The following is a 23,261-nucleotide window of genomic DNA, read 5'->3' as shown; positions in this document are numbered from 1 at the left end:
GATAAGCAGAAAGTCAGTGCCATCAAGGATTCCCCAACCCCTGCTAACCTGACAGACCTCAGATCGTTTATGGGATTGGTCAACCAGTTAGCGGAGTTCACGCCTGACATCTCCATTGCAGCCCAACCTTTACGTCCCCTGATGAGTCCCAAGAGAACATTTGTTTGGACCTCCGACCATGATGAATCATTTCAACGTGTCAAGTTAGCTCTCACCAGGCCACCAGTTCTCGCCCTCTTTGACCCAGACCTACCTGTTGTTCTTCAGACGGACGCTTCACGCCTCCACGGCATTGGATATGCCCTCCTGCAGGACCATGGTAATGGACACCTGCGTCTAGTTCAGTGTGGTTCTCGGTTTCTCGCTGACGCAGAGACACGATATGCCACCATCGAGCTTGAGATGCTAGCCGTTGTCTGGGCAATGTCGAAATGTAGGCTATATTTAGCAGGCCTACAGAATTTTACTCTGATGACAGATCACCGGCCCCTCATACCTATTCTGAACAGTTATACGCTGGATGCCATCGAGAACTCTCGTCTCCAGCGCCTCAAGGAGAAAATCTCGCCCTACATCTTTACAGCTGTGTGGCGTGCGGGTAAGTTGCTGTGCATCCCAGATGCATTGTCTCGCGCCCCAGTCAGCCACCCCACACAGGAGGACGAGATCTCGGGTGCTTCTTCCGCTGCTCATCTTCGAACTGTCATGGCTGTGAACGCCGTTATCCTTTCAGACGAGTCTCCAGCTCAGGATCCCGACAGGATACTTCAGGATCTTCGTGACGCAGCGAAAGCAGATCCTGCGTATACTCATCTACTCGATTGTGTCACATCAGGATTTCCTCGCAACAGATATGACCTTCACAATTCCTTACTTCCTTATTGGAAACTACGTGAAGATCTCTACGCCGATAGTGACCTTGTCCTGTATGGAGCAAGGGTTGTAGTTCCTGCCGCTCTCCGTCGTCGCACCTTGTCCCACTTGCATGACAGCCACAGAGGTGTGGAAGCAACCAAGCGCAGAGCAAGGCAGTCAGTTTTCTGGCCTGGCATTGACTCTGATATTGCCAACACAGTCAGAGCTTGTGAGGCATGTCAGACATTGCAGCCATCTCAGCCGCAGGAACCTCTAATGAATGACGACAACCCGACAAGACCCTTCGAGTCGTCTCAGCCGACTTCTTTGTTGTTGCAGGGAAGTCTTTCCTCGTCGTCGTCGATCGCCTGTCAGGATGGCCTGTTGTCGCACCCTGCCAAGGCGATACTACCGCTTCCAATACTATCAGGATCTTCTGCCGCTATTTCCGTGAAGTTGGTGTCCCCCTTCGCCTAAGGACAGATGGAGGCCCCCAATTCACCAGCGCAGAGTTCAAGGATTTTATGAAGCGATGGGGAGTTCGACACATGGTAACCTCACCCCACTACCCACAATCGAATGGTCATGCTGAAGCCGCTGTGAAGTCGATCAAGCACCTCATCCTCAAAACAGCCCCATCTGGCAACATTGATTGTGAAGCATTTGACCGAGGCTTATTGGAGCTCAGAAATACTCCTAACTTTACTGGACGCTCTCCTGCCCAGATCCTGTATGGCTGTCCTCTCAGGTCATGTATCCCTGCCCACCCTCAAGCATTCTCCAAGGAGTGGCAGGTCAAGACCGAAGATTGTGACCGCCGTGCTGCCGCTCGTTACAAGCAGGTAAAGACCAAGTACGACAAGCATGCCCACCCCTTACCCACGTTGAGTGTCGGACAGCAAGTTCGGATTCAAGACCCGACCTCTCATCGTTGGGACAAAGTTGGCACTGTCATGGGTCATGGAAGGTCAAGAGACTATCAAATTCGTCTCCCTAGTGGTCGTGTGTGGTGGCGTAATCGTCGTTTTCTTCGCCTGGTGCCACCCACTAATAGTGACCCCTTTCTCCCTGTCCCTGTGGCCCCTAGCCAGGACCTAGAAAGAGAGTCCTTAGTCAGTATTCCTCCAGTAAACCCACGTCGTTCCCAAAGACTCATGGAAAAGGAGTCCGCTCGAGAATGCACTACGAGCGTGAGGGGGAGGGAGGTGTAGGTACATGAAAAAGACGCATTTCACATGTACCAGTATTATTATGTTGTTATTATGTTCAAACATTATTTCACATGTTGCGCGCCATTAGAGTATCCCATGTTAAGTCCAGTAATATGATATGGCAACATTTAAGTATTGGCAACATTGTAATTATTGCTCTCGTGAGGCAGTCTCGTCTCATCTGTCTGTTTGTTTAGCTGGCTGCTCTTTGTCCCCTGGATCTTGTATATATTTCTACAATAGACATTTAGAATCTACATTTAAGTTGTGTCCTTGCCCCACCACTTAAGGTTAAGGAGTTTACCAACACATACACTCAACACGTTTATGAGTCATGGAGTTGAAAATGTATGCTATGAATGCAAACAAAATAAATAATCATTGAGAGAAATGGTCATAAAGAACAAGTTGGGCCTAAAATTAGTTTAACTGGTAGGAGATTCTGGAAAAATGAGCTGGAAATTTATATAAATGTCACAAGGTAGAGCTGGTGTCCTGTGAAATGAAATACTTTTCTATATACAGATACAAGCCTGGTGAACAAGGGTGTTTTGATACATAAAAATAAGGCATACATAAGGTAAATAGGGTAGTGATGCAAAAAAGTTTTCATGAAGCTTTTTAACAAATGTGAAATCATCTAACTTCAGAAAACATGTAATTAAATGTCAACACACATTTCTTCAGTGAAAACTTTTAAGCAAAAACATCTTATAATTTACTTTTAATTGAAAAATTGAAGTTTATGATTTGGAATAAGAGTATTTGAACCATATCTGTGATTCCTCTACAAAAAAACTGCTTCCAAACCATCAGAACAACTTGCTCAGTGCTTGCGGGGTATGGCAAATAGAAAGAACATTAATAATGTCTAGAAAAAGGATATAATATGAATTTGAGTCATTTCTAGACTGTAATTTTTTAAGTATGTATTTAATTTCCACAAATGTAAATGGCATGCAAAGAAAAAACATTCTAGTTTATTTTTTTTTTGCTAAAATAAAAGTTTTTGTCCAGCAAATTTTGGAGAATATCAACTTTCAGAGGAATAAACTATGTCTGATGTATAATGTGTTACACATTTCCCAGCTATGCCAAGTAAAAATCCCACATAATAATGGTTGAAGTAAATTCTGTGCTATATTTCATTTCCTGGATGGAAAATTCTTTTGTATCACTAATTACTAGTTAGTACAAAAAGGCATTCTTATTATTCATTTGGCAAAAAGTGATATCCAATACTTCATGAAAAAAAAAATTTATCTGACAGCCTCACATAATTAGATATTTCCTTAGCCCATATTTTCTTATGCTAATGGGCAGCTTCCACACAAATATTTTTTTTCTTTAAAAAGCATAGTGTGTTATACGTTTCACTGGCCAACATGAAACTACTTATACTATTTTAATAATATCATTGACTTACTCAAATAGAGAAAATTTAATAGGTTTCCCGAAGTTTATTAGTGTCAGCATTAAAACTGCAAGCAACTTTTGACTGAGAATGTCACATAACTGCAGGAAGTTTTATGGGCAAGTATCCAGCTTAGTGGAAAATTAAGACAGACATATAATGGAAAAGTAATTGCCACTCCTTTTAAATGAAAGCCAATTCCACCATTCATATTTTTGACAGTATAACATTAAAGGTTTTACAAAGCCGTCAATATAGTATATAAAATGAAAGGGAGAAGAGATAATTATTATTATTATTATTATTATTAATAGGGCTTATTTTTTTCCAGACCTAATGATTCTTACAATGCCTTCTACAATTATCACAATCATACTTAAAAATTTACCTACAATACTGGAGAGCCTAATTCAGAGAAAAGATATTCTGGCAGAAACAAGGGTAAAAAAAAAACTGAAAAGAAAAAAACAAAAAGAGAAAAGGAAGGGTTTGCTATAAGTATTATCATTATAAAAAATTTTGGCCACAAATGAATAAAATATATTGACTACGATCACAGTACAGTATAAAGATTAACAACAATCCCTTCCTTTTAATCTTGCAGCAGTACTAAGCCAACCAGTGCATGTGCAAAACAACATTAATAAGAGCACTAATAACAAAATAGTGAGGGTGCTGGTAGTTTTAAATGAAAGTGGGACAACTTCATAAATTGCTGTTCAACTATAGCACAGCAGTAGCATCAATGTAAAGCTCTATTATGTTCAGAACAGTCTATAAACTGAACAGTCTGTAAACTACCCAATTATTTTATACAAGAGCAGAATCTAGACCCAAAAAGCAAATTTCAAGATGGACAACCTTTCTATACAAAATGCCATAGCAATCACAATGAACCATAAAGTGATAATCAAACAACAGTTGGACTACAAGCATAAATTTTCATCATACCTTACCAAAAGCCCGGCATAATACTAAGAACCAATGAGCAATTATTCCCAAAGCATTAGCAAGCTAGTTACTTCAGAAATTAAACTTATTTTTATATTTCTATTTACAAGTTTGAGTAAGTATTTAATTTATATTATTTTACTGAACTAAAAAGCCATTAAAAAAGCTTTATAAAGATAAAAAATAAATATCCTGTTTCTCTATCTCCAAGGTTTTCATACAAACCCACAGATAATACATTGCCTTATTTTCCATGGAAACATATATACAAGTCTCACTGTACTCCTATCTGTCAAGATTAAAAAATTCCTACAGAGTAGTACACTATAGGGCTGTCCTGCCTTCTAGTATGGTGTGTATGACATTACTATCTTATGGAAACATCAAGAAGCAAGCTTGCGGGGAAAGGAGTCCTCCAATCTAGTATCATGTCTAGGACAGCGAAAAAGTAACTGTACAACCCAGCAACCCATCACATACTTCAGCTTTAACTTCTTTTCAATGATGAATCCCTCATTACACTGAAAGGCATAAAACTTTTACAAGTTGCTCAAATACAATGCAAAAGTTACTAGTTAATTGAAAATGATAGCTTATCTCCAGGGAGAGAGAAAAAAAGGAGGGGGAGCAATATTTTTGTTAAACAGCATTGGCCCATGACTCCACCTAGCTACCAGTCCAGACGCTGGAAACAGAGGATACTCAGTTTGATGCCGAAGCCAACACTCATCCTTGAACCCATCTGCAGAGACCTTAATAGACAAACATATTCCTTTACTGGGTGGATGGGGAGCAAGGTTTTCTAACCTACAATTGTTTCCTTACTGCAACAAGAGAGTAATGTCTCTATGGAACTGCTTGGGAACCTGAGGCCTTGGGTACCAAGTGGAGAAGTAAAGAATATGAAAAAACAGAGATGATGTTGGAGATTGAATCCAAGTTTCCATATTCAAAATGGATGTATTAGAGGTTGTGGGTTAGCTTGTCCAGGAAGGAAGAAAGGGTCCAAAGGTTAGGGGACCTATAACTAATGGTTTGCCATAACTACTGGTTTGCTGGAGATGAAGTCAGAAAATTCTTGAAATCTCTCTCTTTCCAACATAACCAAATCCATCTGATAATTCAGCAACTTGTTAATGAGCAGAAACAAGGTCTGTTCCCCATTTAGCCTTTGTTACTCCATTATCCCTATCTGACAGACTAAGAACTACCACCATATAAAACTAACTCTTGAGTTCAGGAAGGCTAAAATTCCCCAGGAGAGTTTCTTATTCAAATCTACTTATGGTGTGAGAGAGTAGCTAAAGGCAGCTGAAGGGTAGCAGCAGGAAAGTTGCCAAGACAATAAGGTTCATTATGTTGTGCTGAACAGTAGACAAGAGGAGAGCTAATATCAGATGGGCAAGTGGAGGGGAAAGCACAAGTAAAGATGGCAATCCAGGAAGAGTGAAAGGCTGAGCCAGTCAGGTCAACGTGGAAATCCAGGAAGAATGAAAGGGGCCAAATCAAGGGACAAAGACATCCCCTTAGTGGCAACAGTGATTGAGATCTCTTTAACCCTTAATCGCCGAGCTGGTATTTCCGAAAGTGTCTCCCGTATGCTGGTGGCATTCGCGAGTGAGCGCCGAAGCGGAAATTTTTTTTTTTTTTAAATCACAACACACTTAATTTTCAAGATTTAAAGTTCAATTTTGGCCCCTTTTTTTGTCATTGCCTAAGGTTTAGTATGCAATCATCAGAAATGAAAAAAAATATAATTATCATATATAAATATTGGAATATATGACAGCGCAAAAAAAGATTTCATATGTAATTGTATACAAATCGCTCTGTGAGCAAAACTGTTAAAGCTAATGAGTTCATTATTTTTTCGTTGTATTGAACACTAAATTGCGATGATTTTGGTAAATAACAAATTGTACAACGATCAAAGCAACACAGAGAAAATATTGAAGGTAATTGATTGAATGTTACTAGGCCGTAAGTGTTGTAGCTTACAATTGCAATTTTCGACCATTTCGGTCAAGTTAAAGTTGACCGAAGGTAGAATTTTTTCTATTTATCGTTATTTATATGAAAATATTTCAAAACTGATAAAAGCTACAACCATGGGTTGTGTTTTGTTGTAATCTACATGAAATTGTGCACATTTTCATATATAAAACTTTATGTAACGGCTAGTATAAAACGGTGCAAACATTACGACTTTCGGCCAAAAAAATTTCTGATTTTTTCGGAAGAGGTACCTCGCAGACGTAAGGAAAAAGTTTTTTGCATAAATTCACTATAAATCAAAATATTGTGCTAGAGACTCCCAATTTGTTGCAAAATAAAGGTAAATGATTGAATATTACTAGAATGTAATAGTTTTAGCTTACAATTGTGTTTTTCGACCATTTCGGTCAAGTCAAAGTTGAACGAAGTTTCAAATTTTGGTACTTATCATTATTTATATGAAAATATTTCAAAACTGATAAAAGCTACAACCATGGGTTATTTTTAGTTGTATTCTACATGAAATTGCACACATTTTCATATATAAAACTTTATGTGACGGCTAATATAAATCGGTGCAAACATTACGACAATTGGACGAAAAAATTTATGATTTTTTTCGGCACTTACTGCGCGGACGTAGGAAAAAGTTTTTATTCATAAATTCACCATAAATTGATAAATTGTGCTAGAGACTTCCAATTTGTTGCAAAATGAAGGTAAATGATTGAATATTACTAGAATGTAAGAGTTTTAGCTTAAAATTGTGATTTTCGACTTTCGGTCGAGTCAAAGTTGACCGAAGGTTGAAATTTTGGCACATCGTTATTTGTGAAAATATTTCAAAACTAATAAAAGCTATAACCATGGATTGTTTTTTGTTGTATTCTACATGAAACTGCGCACATTTTCATATATAAAACTTTATGTAACAGCTAATATAAAACGGTGCAAACATTACGACTTTCGGATGAAAAAATTTGATTTTTTCGGAAAATACTGCGTGGACGTAAGGAAAAAGTTTTTTTTTTCAAAAATTCACCATAAATCGAAATATTGTGCTAGAGGCTTCTAATTTGTTGCAAAATAAAGGTAAATGATTGAATATTACTAAAATGTAAGAGTTTTAGCTTACAATTGCGTTTTTCAATCATTTCGGTCTAGTCAAAGTTGACCAAAGGTTGATATTTTGGCATATCGTTATTTATATGAAAATATTTCAAAACTGATAAAAGCTACAACCATGGGTTGTTTTTTGTTATATTCTACATGAAATTGTGCACATTTCCATATATAAAACTTTAAGTTATGGCAAATATAAAACTGTGCAAACATTACGACAATCGGACGAAATAATTTCTGATTTTTTCGGAAGTTACCGCGCGGACGTAAGGAAAAAGTTTATTTTATAAATTCTCCATAAATCGAAATATTGTGCTAGAGACTTCCAATTTGTTGTAAAATGAAGGTAAATGATTGAATATTACTAGAATATAAGAGTTTTAGCTTACAATTGCGTTTTTCGACCATTTCGGTAGAGTCAAATTGACCGAAGGTTGACATTTTGGCACTTATCGTTATTTATATGAAAATATTTCAAAACTTGGGTTGTTTTCTGTTGTATTCTACATAAAATTGCACACATTTTCATATATAAAACTCTATGCAACGGCTAATATAAAATGGTGCAAAAATTATGTCAAAGTGACAAAATAATTTCCGAGATGTGTCGCTGATGCTTTTTAGTGCAAGAAGAAAGAAATTCGCGCTTGCGCACCTGGGTAATGATTATAAACAAAACAACAGCTTGATCTGTGAACTCCCAGCATCCCCTCAAGGTGCGTGATACAAAAGTTTTCGCCAAGTAGGCCTATAACTGTTTTTCCGCAAATTAAAAAAAAAAACTTTTTTTGTGTCGACGTTTCATACGTCCAGCACCCAACAGACAATTTTCGTTGACGTTTAATACGTCCAATCAGCGTTTAAGGGTTAATAGGCATAGTGTGTGGAGGCATCTCCTGGTGCACCAAATCATTAGACAAAACTCTACTTAAAGTTGCAGGTAAAGAGGCTGAATAACCCCGAGGCTGAAAGTTGGAAAACATTAGCAGGAATCCTTGATAAACTTAGTTTACGTACATCTATTTCCAGGCAAATTACTGGTGCTTGAGTTCACTCATTTCTAGAATGTCTGATCTTGGAAAGATGGGGCACAGATGTGGATGATGATCCATGAAAGATGAATACAATTAAAGTGACAGTGTCAAGTGAAGCACTGCTGTGGACAAAGATGCTCCTGAAGTGGTGATGTTGACTCCATGAAATCTCACCAAAGAGTGAGGATGAAGCTGCATCACTACCAGTAGGAAGGATATGCAAGCACAGTGAGGACTTTCAGGAATTTCCATGGACATAAGGCAATACGTATATGATAAATGGTGTTGTGATGAAATAAAAGTAATGTTTCAAACATAGCAGTTTCAATACTTCATAAAACTAGCAAAAGGAATTGCAGAAATATATCCATATTTTCATATAGTATAGGAACTGTCAAGACCTGTTTCTGTCTTTGTAGAACTAACTACACAGCCATTCTAGGCCAAAATGGTTAGTCACATCAGAGCAGGTGCATTGCCCAGTACATTTTTGTAACTAATAATAATAGTAAAACAAGACAATAAATAAACCACAAATACCCTCTGGGAACCTGATCATTTATGGAATGAGCGTTAATAGCAATTCAACTAGAATTCAAACCTTATTATTATTAAAAAATTGTATTGCAATCTACTGAAAGTTTTGCATTCCATTATACTACAATCTACCATTACCAGCAATGATGAAAAAATAAAAAAATAAATTACAGGCACATTAAAACATGTCATGGAATCATACATTCTGACATGACCAAATATTTCTAAACAATTTACCATAATGCTTAACCAGTATTTACAAAGCTATTCTACCCTTTGACACTTCAATAGCATGAGTTGCTCAAAGCATTTACTAAGCACAATATTCAAAATCTGAAATACAGCTGAACTTATATATGGCATAAATAAGACAAGAAAGCTTGTTCCTGACGTCCTTTTTTTTTTAACAGCAAAAATCATGCTTCCTCAATTCACATACATCACGCACACATTTTTAATCAACATATCCTTACCAAACCTCTTCAGATTTCACTAAAAGATAGATTTTTGGTCATACCATTTCTATGGGTAACTAAACAATACAAATGTTCAATTCTTTAGTCTCAGTGTTACAGCCACTACTAAGATGGTTTGCTTTAATTTTCATTTTCGTTTGAATGCAGTTGCAGGAACAAGATTAACCACAATTCAGCAACCCAACATCAACTGAAATCTAAATGTCTGATTCATAATCAATCACCAGTCCCTCCATGGCAACACCAAAATAACTTTTCATCTACTTATATACATAAATGCCATTCTCCCAATCTGATACAAGTATACAACTTACATTTTATTTGATCAAAACATTATGTCTATCCACAAACTGTTCACACTATTCAATTACTCATGCTTAGACAAGATGAACCCTTGACATTGTTGCCTTGCTTCCACTTTTATACAGCCGAGAATTAATATTATCGCCAAAATTCTTCATCCTATCTAGGAATACCTACTTACTACACACTTGTATTGAACATGGTTGCAAATGTTTTCATCATGAAAAATTTTCTACATTACATTCTAATGACGATGATAAAAGTTCTCCTCCTATGAGAATATAAAACATTCAACTTCTATGCAAATGGCAAGCACACTGATAAGCTTATCAAGAATCATGAAGCATAAAAATCTATCCACAAGAAAATGAACATTTCTACTGAAATATATGACATTTAAGTACATAACATATATCTTGGCAAATAATCATGTATGTCCCATACACAATCTGAAGAGAATGAATTTCAATGGGCCTTCAGTATGCTCAAAGAAAACAATTTAACCCTTAAACGCCGAAGCGGTATTTTAAAAATCGTCTCCTGTATGCCAGCGGCGTTCGCGAGTGAGTGCCGAAGCGGAAAAATGTTTTTTTTTTTTAAATCACAGCACGCTTAGTTTTCAAGATTAAGTTCATTTTTGGCTCCTTTTTTTGTCATTGCAACCATCAGAAATTAAAAAAATATCATTATCATATATAAATATTGGGATATATGACAGGGCGAAAAAAATAATTTCATATATAATTGTATACAAATCGCGCTGTGAGCAAAACGGTTAAAGCTAACGAGTTAATTTTTTTCTTTGTATTGTGTACACTAAATTGCGATAATTTTGGTATATAACACATTGTAAAATGATCAGGGCAACACAGAGAAAATATTATCACAAATGATGCATGAATTCGTAACGTGCGGACATAAAAAAAAAAAAAAAAAAAAAGTTTTAAAAAATTCACCATAAATCGAAATAATGTGCTAGAGACTTCCCCTTTGTTGCAAAATGAAGGTAATTGATTGAATATTACTAGACTGTAAGTGTTGTAGCTTACAATTGCAGTTTTTGACCATTTCGGTCGAGTTAAAGTTGACCAAAGGACGAATTTTTTTTATTTATCGTTATTTATATGAAAATATTTCAAAACTGATAAAAGCTACAACCATGGGTTGTTTTAAGTAGTATTCTAAATGAAATAGCGCTCATTTTCATATATAAAACTTTATGTAACGGCTAATTGAAAATGGTGCAAACATTACGACAATCGGACGAAAAAATTTATGATTTTTTCGGAAGCGTTACCCCCACGGACATAAGGAAAAAGTTTATTTCATAAATTCACCATAAATCGAAATGTTGTGTTAGAGACTTCCAATTTGTTGCAAAATAAAGGTAAATATTTGAATATTACTAGAATGTAAGAGTTTTAGCTTACAATTGCCTTTTTTTACCATTTCAGTGCGGTCAGATATTAGTTGATGCTGCATAGGTTGAATTTTGTCACTTTACTATTATATATATGAAAATATTTCAAAACTGATGAAAGCTACAACCATGGGTTGTTTGCTATATTCTACATGAAATTATGCACATTTTCATATATAAAACTTTATGTAACTGCTAATTTAAAATGGTACAAACATTACGACAATCGGACAAAAAAATTTCAGATTTTTTCGGAAGAGTTAACGAGCGGACGTAGGAAAAATGTTATTTTTCCATAAATTCACCATAAATCGAAATATTGTGCTAGAGACTTCCAATTTGTTGCAAAATAAAGGTAAATGATTGAATATTACTAGAATGTAAGAGTTTTAGCTTACAATTGCGTTTTTTACCATTTTGGTCAAGTCAAAGTTGACCAAAGGTTGAAATTTTGGCACATATCGTTATTTATATGAAAATATCTCAAAACTGATAAAAGCTACAACTATGGGTTGTTTTTCGTTGTATTCTACATGAAATTGCACACATTTTCATATATAAAACTTTATATAACGGCTAATTTAAAATGGTGCAAACATTACAACAATCGGACGAAAAAATTTCAGATTTTTTCGAAAGGGTTACCACGCGGACATAAGGAAAAAGTTTTTTTCATAAATTCACCATAAATCGAAATATTGTGCTAGAGACTTCCAATTTGTTGCAAAATGAAGGTAAATGATTGAATATTACTAGAATATAAGAGTTTTAGCTTACAATTGCGCTTTTTGACCATTTCGGTAGTCAAAGTTGACCGAAGGTTGAAATTTGGCACTTATTGTTATTTATACGAAAATATTTCAAAACTGATAAAAGCTATAACCATGAGTTGTTTTTTGTTGTATTCTACATGAAATTGCTCACATTTTCATATATAAAACTTTATGTAATGGCTAATATGAAATGGTGCAAAAATTATGTCCAAGTGACGAAATAATTTCTGAGATGTGTAGCTGATGCTTTTTAGTGCTAGAAAAAAATTCGCACTTGCGCACCTGGGTAACGATTGTAAACAAAACAAAGCCTTGATCCGTGAGCTCCCAGCATCCCCCAAGGCGCATGATTCAAAAGTTTTTGCCTAGTAGGCCTACAACTATTTTTCCGCGAATTTTTAAAAAAAACTTTTTTTATATCAACGTATATACGTCCAATCGGCACCCAACAGACAATTTATATCGACGTTTAATACGTCCAATCGGCGTTAAAGGGTTAATTGTTATACACTGAAAAAGTGGTGTTTAGAGCAAATGCACATGCACCGTGGTATCAATGGTACTCACAAGAACTCCTCCTGGTGGCAGACTCACAAGGGCATCTGCTAATGCACTTTCTGCCTCTCGACTCTGTTGCAGTATTTTCTGGGCCATTACTTGACGAGTCTTTCCTGGCACTTGAGGAGGCATTTCAGTGGCACCTAGATACAAAAAGATTGAAATGGTTTAAGGTAAGTAAATCATCAATAACAGATGTTACCAGAGTGAACATACACAAAAAACATAAGATATTGTATATGCAGCTATAACCAAATTCCCTTCAAATATGTAAAGAAATCAACATTTTCTCATTAATGATGAAGACAAAGGTAGTTTTTGCTATATGTATAATTTCATATACAATCACCCTTGGCTGTAGTTATTCCCAAAGTATAGCAAGTCCAAAATTATGTATTATTTTTGGCTTAATACTTGAAAATATAAAACTATCATGTGTAACATTAATAACAAACTATCATGCATACACACTAGTAAGTAAAGTAACATTTGGCAATATTTTTTTCTACTTACCAGATATAGATCTTGAGCGTGACTTGGAAGAAGTCAAACTACTCAACCCACTATATCGATTAGGCGACGGTTCTCTTGAGGTACCGGTGCTGCGTGGAATTCCACTCCTTCGTCGAGTACGACCAAGGGTACCAGTGTCACCCGCTGATGTGACGTATGTAGCATAGCTCAAACGTGATGAAGGTGAACCACTTCGACTACCAGCTATAATATTTATTATATCATTATTAATGGTTAGCCCCTTTCCGAGTAATTAACAGCCAACTGCCCACATCAGCCATGTATCCAATTTACACTGGTTAAAAACATTGAAGCTGAACAATTTTTAATCAACTGCTCAACTTATGACGATTATGTATTATTAAATATACATATAAAAATATATTAAAAAATAGTATATGTACTATATTAAACATACAAATACTGCCACTACATAATTATAACTTAATAAGAAACCTAGTAATTTACTAAGCATAATGATAAAGTTACAAAACTCACGCTGAGACTGAGAAACTCCTCCTCGACTTCTAGATCGTCCCATGCGATCAGGGGAAGTAATGGAACTTATGGGCGGATGATCGGACGTTTTTCTTGGACGAGCTGGAATGTGGCAAAATAATTGGCATGAAAGAATGTATAGTATAATGCAAAATCAATTAGAAGTTTCCCATATAAACAAATATCTATGTATTGTATACCTTCCTGACTTTGTATACATGAAGGAAATTCTTCAAAAATTATCAGCTTCAAAGTGAACACTATCTACATGCTAATAGGATGTGACGTTTCTTTAATACAGTAACTAACTAGATCAATTATTTCATTCATTTATGTAAATCTCCTTAAAAATAGTCACCAAGCAATGTCCACGCTCTTGTCGTCTTACAGTACAAATTACAATGCTGTACAATAAACATAACATAATGATCATTAAGCAGTGAAATAAAAAAAAATTATAAGTCAGAAACTGCAAAATGCTAGGAAAGGTGAAAGAAGCAAAATAACAAAATCTCTTTAAAACTTAACAATGAAAAATTTAGCTCTACGGTGGGGTATAAAGCAGTAAGTCAGCATAAAGCAACAACCTTCAAGCTCAGCAATATTTCTTTACGCTGTTCTCCAAATCTTCTTCTGAGCTCCGATAAACAACGTTACCATTACTGAGCAATTTGTAAGATAAGCTTTTCTAAACTGAGGTACATATGTGTCCTAATAGTACATACATACATTTGCATGCCATAAATAACAGGATGCACTCTTAATTACTAGTTGTCACATATAATAGCAGATATTATAAATAACATAATATTTCTACACATGTGAAATGTAAAAAAGAAATATGCAAAACCTATCATCACATATTAATCTCTCAAAAGGCTGAAAGATGGAATACATATTTGATTAAGAGGATCCAATACTTTTCCCGTGTATATTAGCTGTAAGTAAATCATTAAGTACATAAACTTACTTGCAAATTAAACTATCACCAAATACATAATATACTAAACAGCAGGAAACCACATTAACAATACAACTTGGAAATTATGTTTGCAAACTAACAGGGAAATGTGAGTATATTTAGAGAGGCCTAAGAAGTCCGTTCTATTTATTTACTAAGCTTGTACGGTACCATACAATACAAAATAATAATGGCAGTACTTAAAAAAAAATTATTTATCATTAATTATATACAGCCTATAAAAACCAATATATGCTACCTAACCCTTATAACAAATAAATTAAATAATCTGGCAAAAGTTTCTTGCATTATTCCTATACATTACCAAACCATAAAAATTCAGCACCTAGGAGGTGGCTTCACTAGCATTATCACTTCCTTTCTCAATACTGCACATAAATAACCATACAAATTTACTGAAAATGGGTACTTTAGTGACAACATAGACCATGCTCCTTTTAGTCATTACGTTAAGTGCTCTGAATTCAGATACAGGGAAAGTCATACTGTACAAAGTAATCAACACACAAAAGTGCACAACTCTTAAAAAAAAATCATAGCATCTTAACTATGAGACCAGTACAATTTATGCACTGTGCATTTAGCTACAACATGGGAAAGGGGGGAGGGTTAGGTGGATTATATTATTGGGGAAAACTGTGCCCACAGGTACCATTATTGCAATAGGGTGTTCTGCTAAGAAATTTTCATACTTCATCCCTAATACCATTTATTCCTACTTGAATTTTCTATGAAAGTGCTGCAAAACAATACCTTTATAATAGATTACCATCTCAGAAAGACTGCCTCTTTAACAGTACATATAACCTCACATTACATACATTGAAATTTGCATATTGCACTATTTTACCGTACGGTCCTGTATATTAAATTACTGTGGGCTATACTGTAATCAACTTGAGAACATATAGGCCTAGCCAAAAAGGAAGGGATTTGATAATAACCATTCACTACCTTAACAATCATTGTTAGCATCTTTCATGGTTCCAACTGGTCATATGATAATTATATAACTCAAACATTTGAAATTACATAAATTCTTAACTTTCATAATGTAAAACAGTCCTTTCTTACACCATTAATCACATGCATGCCTAGTTTTGTGTGTGAAATCTTGATAATATGATAAATGGACTTATGGTTTACTGGCTATCTATCTTGGGTTGCAGGACCTAAAGAAGTCCTGGGATATGATGATCCTTTACTTTTCCTCCTAGAAGACACACACTACATGAGATAATTAAAGATGAAAACAAACAGATTTGCATATGCCAACTCATGCATATGAATTGCCAAAGAGAGGAGGTCAAGTTTGAGATCCAGGCATGAACATGATGCACTGCTACAAGGTCTCTTGTGGGATCCATAACGAAAGTTTTAATCTGGTCTCTATCTCTTAAGCAAGAAGGATACCATTCGAAAGTTCTCCCCCGAGTGGTACAAATCTTTCTGATAAAGTGTACACTAATCAAGCATTTGACCTCTCTAAATCAGATGAAATGGTCTCATTCCCTCCTCAAATTCAGGATCAACTATGGCCGCTGCGACCATGTGAAAAACAATGAGACTGATGTCAATCATAACTGCAATGTCTATTGGAATTAGACCCTGTTTCTCTACTATAAAAATGGTGTTCCAAATACCAAGATGTGTGGCAAGAATGGTCATCATTCTTCAAAAAAAAACCCTAACAAGGAGGTGGGTGTGCTCCAGCATCCAAGTTCCAGAGGAACTGGTAACTGCTAGGTCCCAGGAGCAAAGCTTTCTCAAACTATTGACATGATACTTAAGTGAGAGAGGGGCCAGGTCTGTCTGGGAAAAAAAGGCAAATCAGATACATCAATCATTATGTTCACTTGCACAGAAATCACAAGGCCATGTCCAAAAGGGCCATTTTCCTGGGTACAGATGCTACAGAAGAAGGCATGGGGAGATTGGCTGAGGAGCACATCTCACAGAAGCAGAACAAATAATTATCAGTCAACAGCTGCTGAGACTGTGGACCTGAGCATACCTGCTGCTGGATCAAGTCATGACATCCTTCCAGTACAGTTGAAACAAACCTCTGGAGGAGGAAATGGGATAGCAGGAACCATTACAGGAGGAAGAGATGCAATAAGTACAGCAACAAGTGCATGTTGGATGCCAACAGCAGGGATTACTAGACAACTAAGCAAACAAGAAGGCAAATTATGAATTAGTAATCCGTCAAGTAAAACAGTCACAGTGGTTGAAAGATAAGTGGCAGTCCTAGATGTGGGCAAGGCAGGTGGTAAGCTAGAGCAGATAGATCTGTAAAACAGGGACAGCAAAATAGATGTCTTGCATCACAAGTAGTATGCTGATGCCCTTTGCTAAATATGAAGAGAAATCACTGATCCTCAAGATGATGAGGCAAGGGCTTACAAGACATCTCACTTGACAAAAGTTGCTCCTTCACTGATTCCACACAGGAGGAAAACTCCAAGGCAGACCTGAAGACAGCATACATCTTCTGTACTCAATATAACTTTTATATCTTCAGGGCATACCAATACCACTCCTTATGCAATCAGTTAGATGAGCTGAGGGGAGCAAGACTGGTCATGACATGAACTGAACCACAGTGAAGGTTCTTATCCAGTGACAAAATCACATGAAGAACCTTGGGTGATGACAAAAGGAGGTACTTGCATCATCCGCATGCTAGTACATTGATACCACAAGGCCAGTGACCTAGGCACACTTGTCAAGCAGAAAAAGAAGATAGCATTTCAGATGCATGAAAATTGGAAAGGGACAACAGAATGTTTAAAGTATGTCATACGAAAAACAATGGCTGCAATGAGTGTAAATAAGAGTAAACATAGAAAGGATAATCCTGGGAGAAAAAGTATGAACTGTAAAGATGTTCATGGAAAACTCAGATGTGTATGCCAGGGTAGACATTTTGCTTTTGTCTACCTACTCAAACCCAGTGAACCTTACACATTTGGAACACAAAATTAATCCTTTGCTTCCTAGTAGTTGAGATCTCAACCACACATTTACCAAAAACAGATTGCTGTTTTGAATGGTTCATTACTGTTTTGCTTTTTTTAACAAGTATTGTTCTAAGTCTCAGGAGTGTGAGGACTATTTAGGTCTTTTACATTTTTTTTCTTTTGAAATAGTGAGTCAGAAATTAGATTTGAAGTTGGATGAGTGCATCATGGCAGAAGGGCATAGTACATACAAAGTAAGACTGAATTTATTTTTTTGTCAAATCAGTAAAGTCCCAGAATATGAAATTTGTGGATTTGTTTAACAGATATATATTTAGTACTTTTCAAACACTAATACTGCTATCTTTATTTTATATTATGACAAATTCGTTGAAGTGAAGTGGTTGAGTTCTCAACCACTAGGAGGATATGTATCAGCAATATGTAATCTGTATTTTTTGCTTTTATTTTCATTAACAGGAATCAGGGACTCACTATTGCCCAGATTCTTGATTTGTTATATGAAGATGATGAATTAGATTATGTAATAGGTGTGGGAATTCAAGCACCAACAGTAAGAATGGAGTTATGAGGACTCTGAAGATGAGGAACCTCAACCTGGTGCCCCAGATCACTTGTCTAGATTTCAACTTTTGGCAGAAGGTCGGCTTGTACATTCTAGAAAGATTAGATTATAAGATTTTTGGCTCATAGCCAAGCGCCGGAGCCGGGGGGCCATTCAGCGCACATTCTAGAAAGAATGAAAATGAAAATTATGAGGAACAAGGTGCCCAGTATTTATATTCTAAGTGACAAAAGCCAATATTCAGTTACAAATAAGCAAAAGAAGCAAACTCAGGAAGTCTCCCCTTATTTCCAGACCCCAACTGGCTAAATATACAGATTTCACACCAGTGCAATTGTTTTGATTATTTTGCGGAGAGGATCTTCTTAGTGAAATAATAAAAGAAATCAAGCTGTACTGTTTGTTCAAGAATACTCCTTACATAGAACCATCTATATTCCTGAACTTCAGGTATTTTTGGGCATCCTGATACTCTCAAGCTATTCGCATTATTCTCAGAGGTGGGTGCACTTGTTTCACTGATCCTGACCTGGGGTCAAAGATAGTGAAGGATTACAAGAGGAAAAACTGATTTGAAGCTTATATGCAATTTTTGCATTTCAAGGATAACACAGCAGTACATACAAATGATAGGTACACAAAGCTCAGGCCTCTGGTTGGCCATTTGCAAAAAAAGTTTATGGAAAATTTTGTGCCTTCTCAGTACCTTTCTGTTGATGTGGCAATGATAGAATAATTTGGTTGTTATTCTTTGAAACAACACGTAATTACGCCACCAATAAGGTTTGGGTATGAAGTGTTCTGCCTCAACAGTTTATCTGGAAGTTGGTCTCTTCTCTTTCAAGTTGTATCAAGAAAAAAAAAAAACCCTGCAATGAAGATCTTGCTGCAACAATTTGGAAAATCTTCTGCAACAGTCCTTACACTTTTGAATGTACTGTCTGAAGACAAAATGGATCTGCCAAACCATATTACTTTTGACAACCGTTTTAAATCATTAGAACTTTTGGTGGAATTGAAACGCCATGGTTATGATGCTACAGGAACAATGTGGTCCAATTGTATTCCTAAAAAATGTAATATCAAGACAGTGGACATCATGAAAAAGGAACCAAGAGGCTCCTATTCATTCAGTGGCCCAAGCTCAAAATGAAGGAGACAGCATGATGCTAGTTTGATGGAGAGACAACGACGTTGTGACAACGGGCTCTACTATTTATGGATCTCGTTCGGTTGAGCCTGTTGGTAGGAATTCTAAAGAGGCAGATGTCGAATCCAAGTACAAAGACAATGTGCCATAAAGAAAAATAATGAAGCAACAAGGCATGGTAAATGGTGGTTTCCGTTTTCACCTGGCTGACTGGCTGGCTGACATGTCTGCTCAAAATGCTTGACTAATTGGATATCATGCAAGCACAAAAAACTGCAATAACTTTTTAGAATTTTGTAGTTTTATTGTGAACTATTATCTATTACATTTTTGAGTTCAAGCAAAAAGCAGGTTGGGAAAATATGTCAGTCCTCCATGTGTTGATGAAATACGGTTTGATCGTCGAGATCATTTTGTTGCACGAAACAAAAACAATGCACGTCGACATTGTGCAGGTGATTTGACATGTTTCTCAAGCCCAATTTTCTTCTATATTTATTTGGAATGGTTGAATGTGAGGGAAGATGATGTTCTCTTTGTGCTAAATTTACCAAATCATTAACATTCTCTTTTACTAATTAAAAGTATAAAAAAACAAGTTATTTTTATTTACCTCTTTGTTAGGGTATTCATTTAATAAAATATAATCCAAATACAAGAATAATTTTTTTCCAGGAACAAAAGGGTGAAGGCATACACATGGTTAATGAAAATGAAAAAAATATTACCTTTCATGGACAAAATATAGTAAAATAAATCCTGAAACACATGCAGTAACTGTCTCATTTTAAATAACACACATTACAAAATTTATAACATAACTATAAGCTGTGTGCTTTTTTTGGCAGCCTTCATAATTATATGAAATGTGTGTATTACTAACTAGGCTTCCAAGTGTTGAATCTGGCCAAATAAATACCCCTAAACTTGAAAAAGAAACTATGAAACTCTACCCAATACTAAAACAATACAATATACCAGACTATTCATTAGCTCTTAAACAGTCAAATTCAAAAATCGTCAAAGAGGATCTTGCAACAATATAAAATTTAATTACAGGTTCTGGTAAACGGTAAGGGAATTTGCTCAAATATATACACGTGTGCTGCTAAACACCTGAGATATGTTCCTGGCAATGCAGTTAGCATGTTACATGATCACCTTATGCACTACTAAACTGAACCGGCATTTTATAACACTACCTACCCTTTACTTGTACTGGCTAAATACTCCAGATCCTGTACTGTACTATATCCAAGTCTCCCATAATTTCCCAATTTTTAATACAATGTACCTTTAAAAAAATTATGTATTGTGTGTATGACTACAGCTACATAGCCTGTCTACCCTACACCTACCTGCTTGAATATCAATCTCAGTTATGCCAACATTTGCCAATCAACATCCTGCATTTTGAATATAAAAGTACAGCAAAAAATATTACTGTAAATAAATACTGTGCAATTACCATACTGCATTACTATAAATTTGACTGAGAACAATATTATGAATGGAAAAGCTTAGTGTAGCTTACTTTAACAAAAAACTTTTTGTTTACACTCATTAGCGGTAAATTTCAGTGTATGTAAAATGCCTCATTAATGATGAGAAACACAAATGCTACATTGTTACTGATATTCTTACAAAAAAAGCATAAAATAACATTATTTCAAATACGTATACAACGTGCCGAAATACAAAACTTGACAGCATCATCAAGCTACATTTCTTTGGCATTACCAGGTATGGCGATGCTTCTGGCTGTTGCCAACTCTAAGCAATAACTCTTATCCTCAATGCATAAGAATATTTTCGGAAAACATCCAAAATTAGGCAACTATGAATGATGCTACTGAGTCCATGATAAAAAGATAGTAAAAAATACAGTACAGTGAAAATATAAGCCAAGCATAAACATGTTCAGTATTGGTACAGAATATTACATCAATGTACGAGTAGATATATACCGTACCAATATACAAATAGCTCAACTATCACTTTGTTACAACATTAAACATTGCATACCTATAGTTAATTCTCCTGAATAAAAAAAAAACTACAATGGTAATGGATTTCTTGTATGGCAGTACAGTGAGGACCCCGTATTCGCGTTCTCCAGATTCGCAGACTCATGCATTCTCGGATTTCTCTCTGAGCCATATCTACCCATTATTCGCAGTAAATTCGCCTATTTGCGGTATTTTTCCGAGAAATATCCACAAATTCCAGTTTTTTTTTTTTTTTTATCAATTTCATTATAAAATGCACTTTTTGTGATAAAACCAGGTATAACAATTTTTTGTGGGTTCTCCTTGAGTTTTCATTAACAAAATAAGCTGTTTTCAGTGTTTTATAGGGGGTTCCAACTATATGCCGTGTGTGTGTGTGTGTGTGTGAGATTTACACATCCCCCGCAAATAGGGGGGGACCACTCTAATAGTACCTGCAGTGCGCCTTGCAAGCATATTTCAGGCAGTATCCATACTTTGCAGCATCCCTTCAAGCCCCACTGCATCTCTTATACCATTTACTGGACATTCCATATCCTAAATCTTTTTCTCAATTTCCTGTTCAACATTCTTAACTCTCATCTTGCTCCAATTTTCATCCACCTTTTTAAAAACTAATCCTTTGGGCTAGTCCTATAATTGTAGAAATCTGACCATATACTACTTTATACCATTACAGTAATATAAACATTGGATGCCTAATGATTACTGTATATGACTCATATTCACAACAGAAGTTACTCCCAATGGGCAACCAATCCTAAGAAGGTTAATCATTTTAACTCAGTGGTCTGGTTAAACTATACTTGACTAAATCACGACTGTGCAAAAATAATTATTGGATGCATATTTAAAAGATCCAAATCACTTCATATTAGAAAAGGGATGTATTAAGAAACTGGAATAATATACTAGTACCATTTTCATGACTGAAAAGCAAGTGACAGCAAATATTCTAAAAGTAGGAATGTGGGCATACAGTTTATAATGGAAGTTTAACTTTGCTGGTGGGTGATGAAAAAAAAAAAATTGTCAGTCTAATCTGTACTTATTAATAGTTCATGCCAACAATTTACATACAATTGTAAGGAGCACTTCCATAAACTATTTATCACTTGTGTATTAGCTAAAGCAGAAATTTATGCTAAATACTGTATACTATACAGTATCTAAAGATGTTTCCTATGAAGCTGAACTGGTGACTAAGTTTCTGCTTGCCTTATCACTGTTAAGCAAATTGTTGTCTTATGCTATGATGGCAATGTCTCCCAAAAGCATGCCTTTGCATTCCATCCACTTTTAGGCTTTGCTTCACACTCAGCATTGCTGGTAATAATCAACACCAAGCAGGTAACAGTCATGTGCATTTCTAAAGGAGCCTCTCAAGGGAATGAAAATGCATTTTCAGCCGCATCCTAAACTGCTGACCTCGTACAACACCTCAACTCAACTCATTTGAACAAGTGCACTCTTACAAGCATCAAGGGTTTCATATTAAGAGTGCTTAGTTACTCACCTTTGTCGTCTGCCTCTGTTCCTAAATGAGAGTGAGAAGCAAGATTGCTCAATTAAGTCATAAGGAAAAGCACTTGACACCCCAATCTAAATACAACTGAATTTCTTCCATTACAATTACAGAATTCTGAATCTCAAGACTGTGATAAAGTTTAGAACTTCAGCACTTCCTGATCTGGCATTATATTCAGTAAATCATTTTACAAACATTTCTAAAACATAAAACCCTATACATCAAACATCATAAATATTTTAGGTAAAGCACCATTCCTAACTACACTTTATAGATCTTTATTCCTTCATATCTGAGTGACTAATAAAGAAGCTAAATAATCAGAATGGCAACATGTAACGTGTGTATAATTGTGATTACAACACTCTTTTCACAATTGGAAT

The 23,261-nt window shown here is 35.8% G+C and overlaps 1 protein-coding gene across 20 annotated transcripts in view; it reads right to left on the bottom strand.

The window, feature by feature from the left end:
• Positions 1-23,261, bottom strand: part of LOC135221061 (CLIP-associating protein 2-like) — a 426,064-nt gene that overhangs the window by 29,939 nt on the left and 372,864 nt on the right. For 18 of the 20 annotated variants that reach the window (XM_064258816.1, XM_064258818.1, XM_064258820.1 and 15 more), the window contains 4 exons: positions 22,867-22,887; positions 13,661-13,762; positions 13,163-13,366; positions 12,659-12,792 (listed from right to left, as the gene is read on the bottom strand). In XM_064258816.1, the coding sequence (XP_064114886.1) occupies positions 12,659-12,792; positions 13,163-13,366; positions 13,661-13,762; positions 22,867-22,887 (461 nt within the window). The remainder of the gene's footprint in view (positions 1-12,658; positions 12,793-13,162; positions 13,367-13,660; positions 13,763-22,866; positions 22,888-23,261) is intronic. The other 2 variants (XM_064258813.1, XM_064258826.1) reach the window with 1 other exon arrangement.

The sequence above is a fragment of the Macrobrachium nipponense genome, chromosome 2 (genome assembly GCF_015104395.2).
Source record: "Macrobrachium nipponense isolate FS-2020 chromosome 2, ASM1510439v2, whole genome shotgun sequence".
NCBI lineage: Eukaryota > Metazoa > Arthropoda > Malacostraca > Decapoda > Palaemonidae > Macrobrachium > Macrobrachium nipponense.
This window is presented reverse-complemented; position numbering and strand designations above follow the sequence as displayed.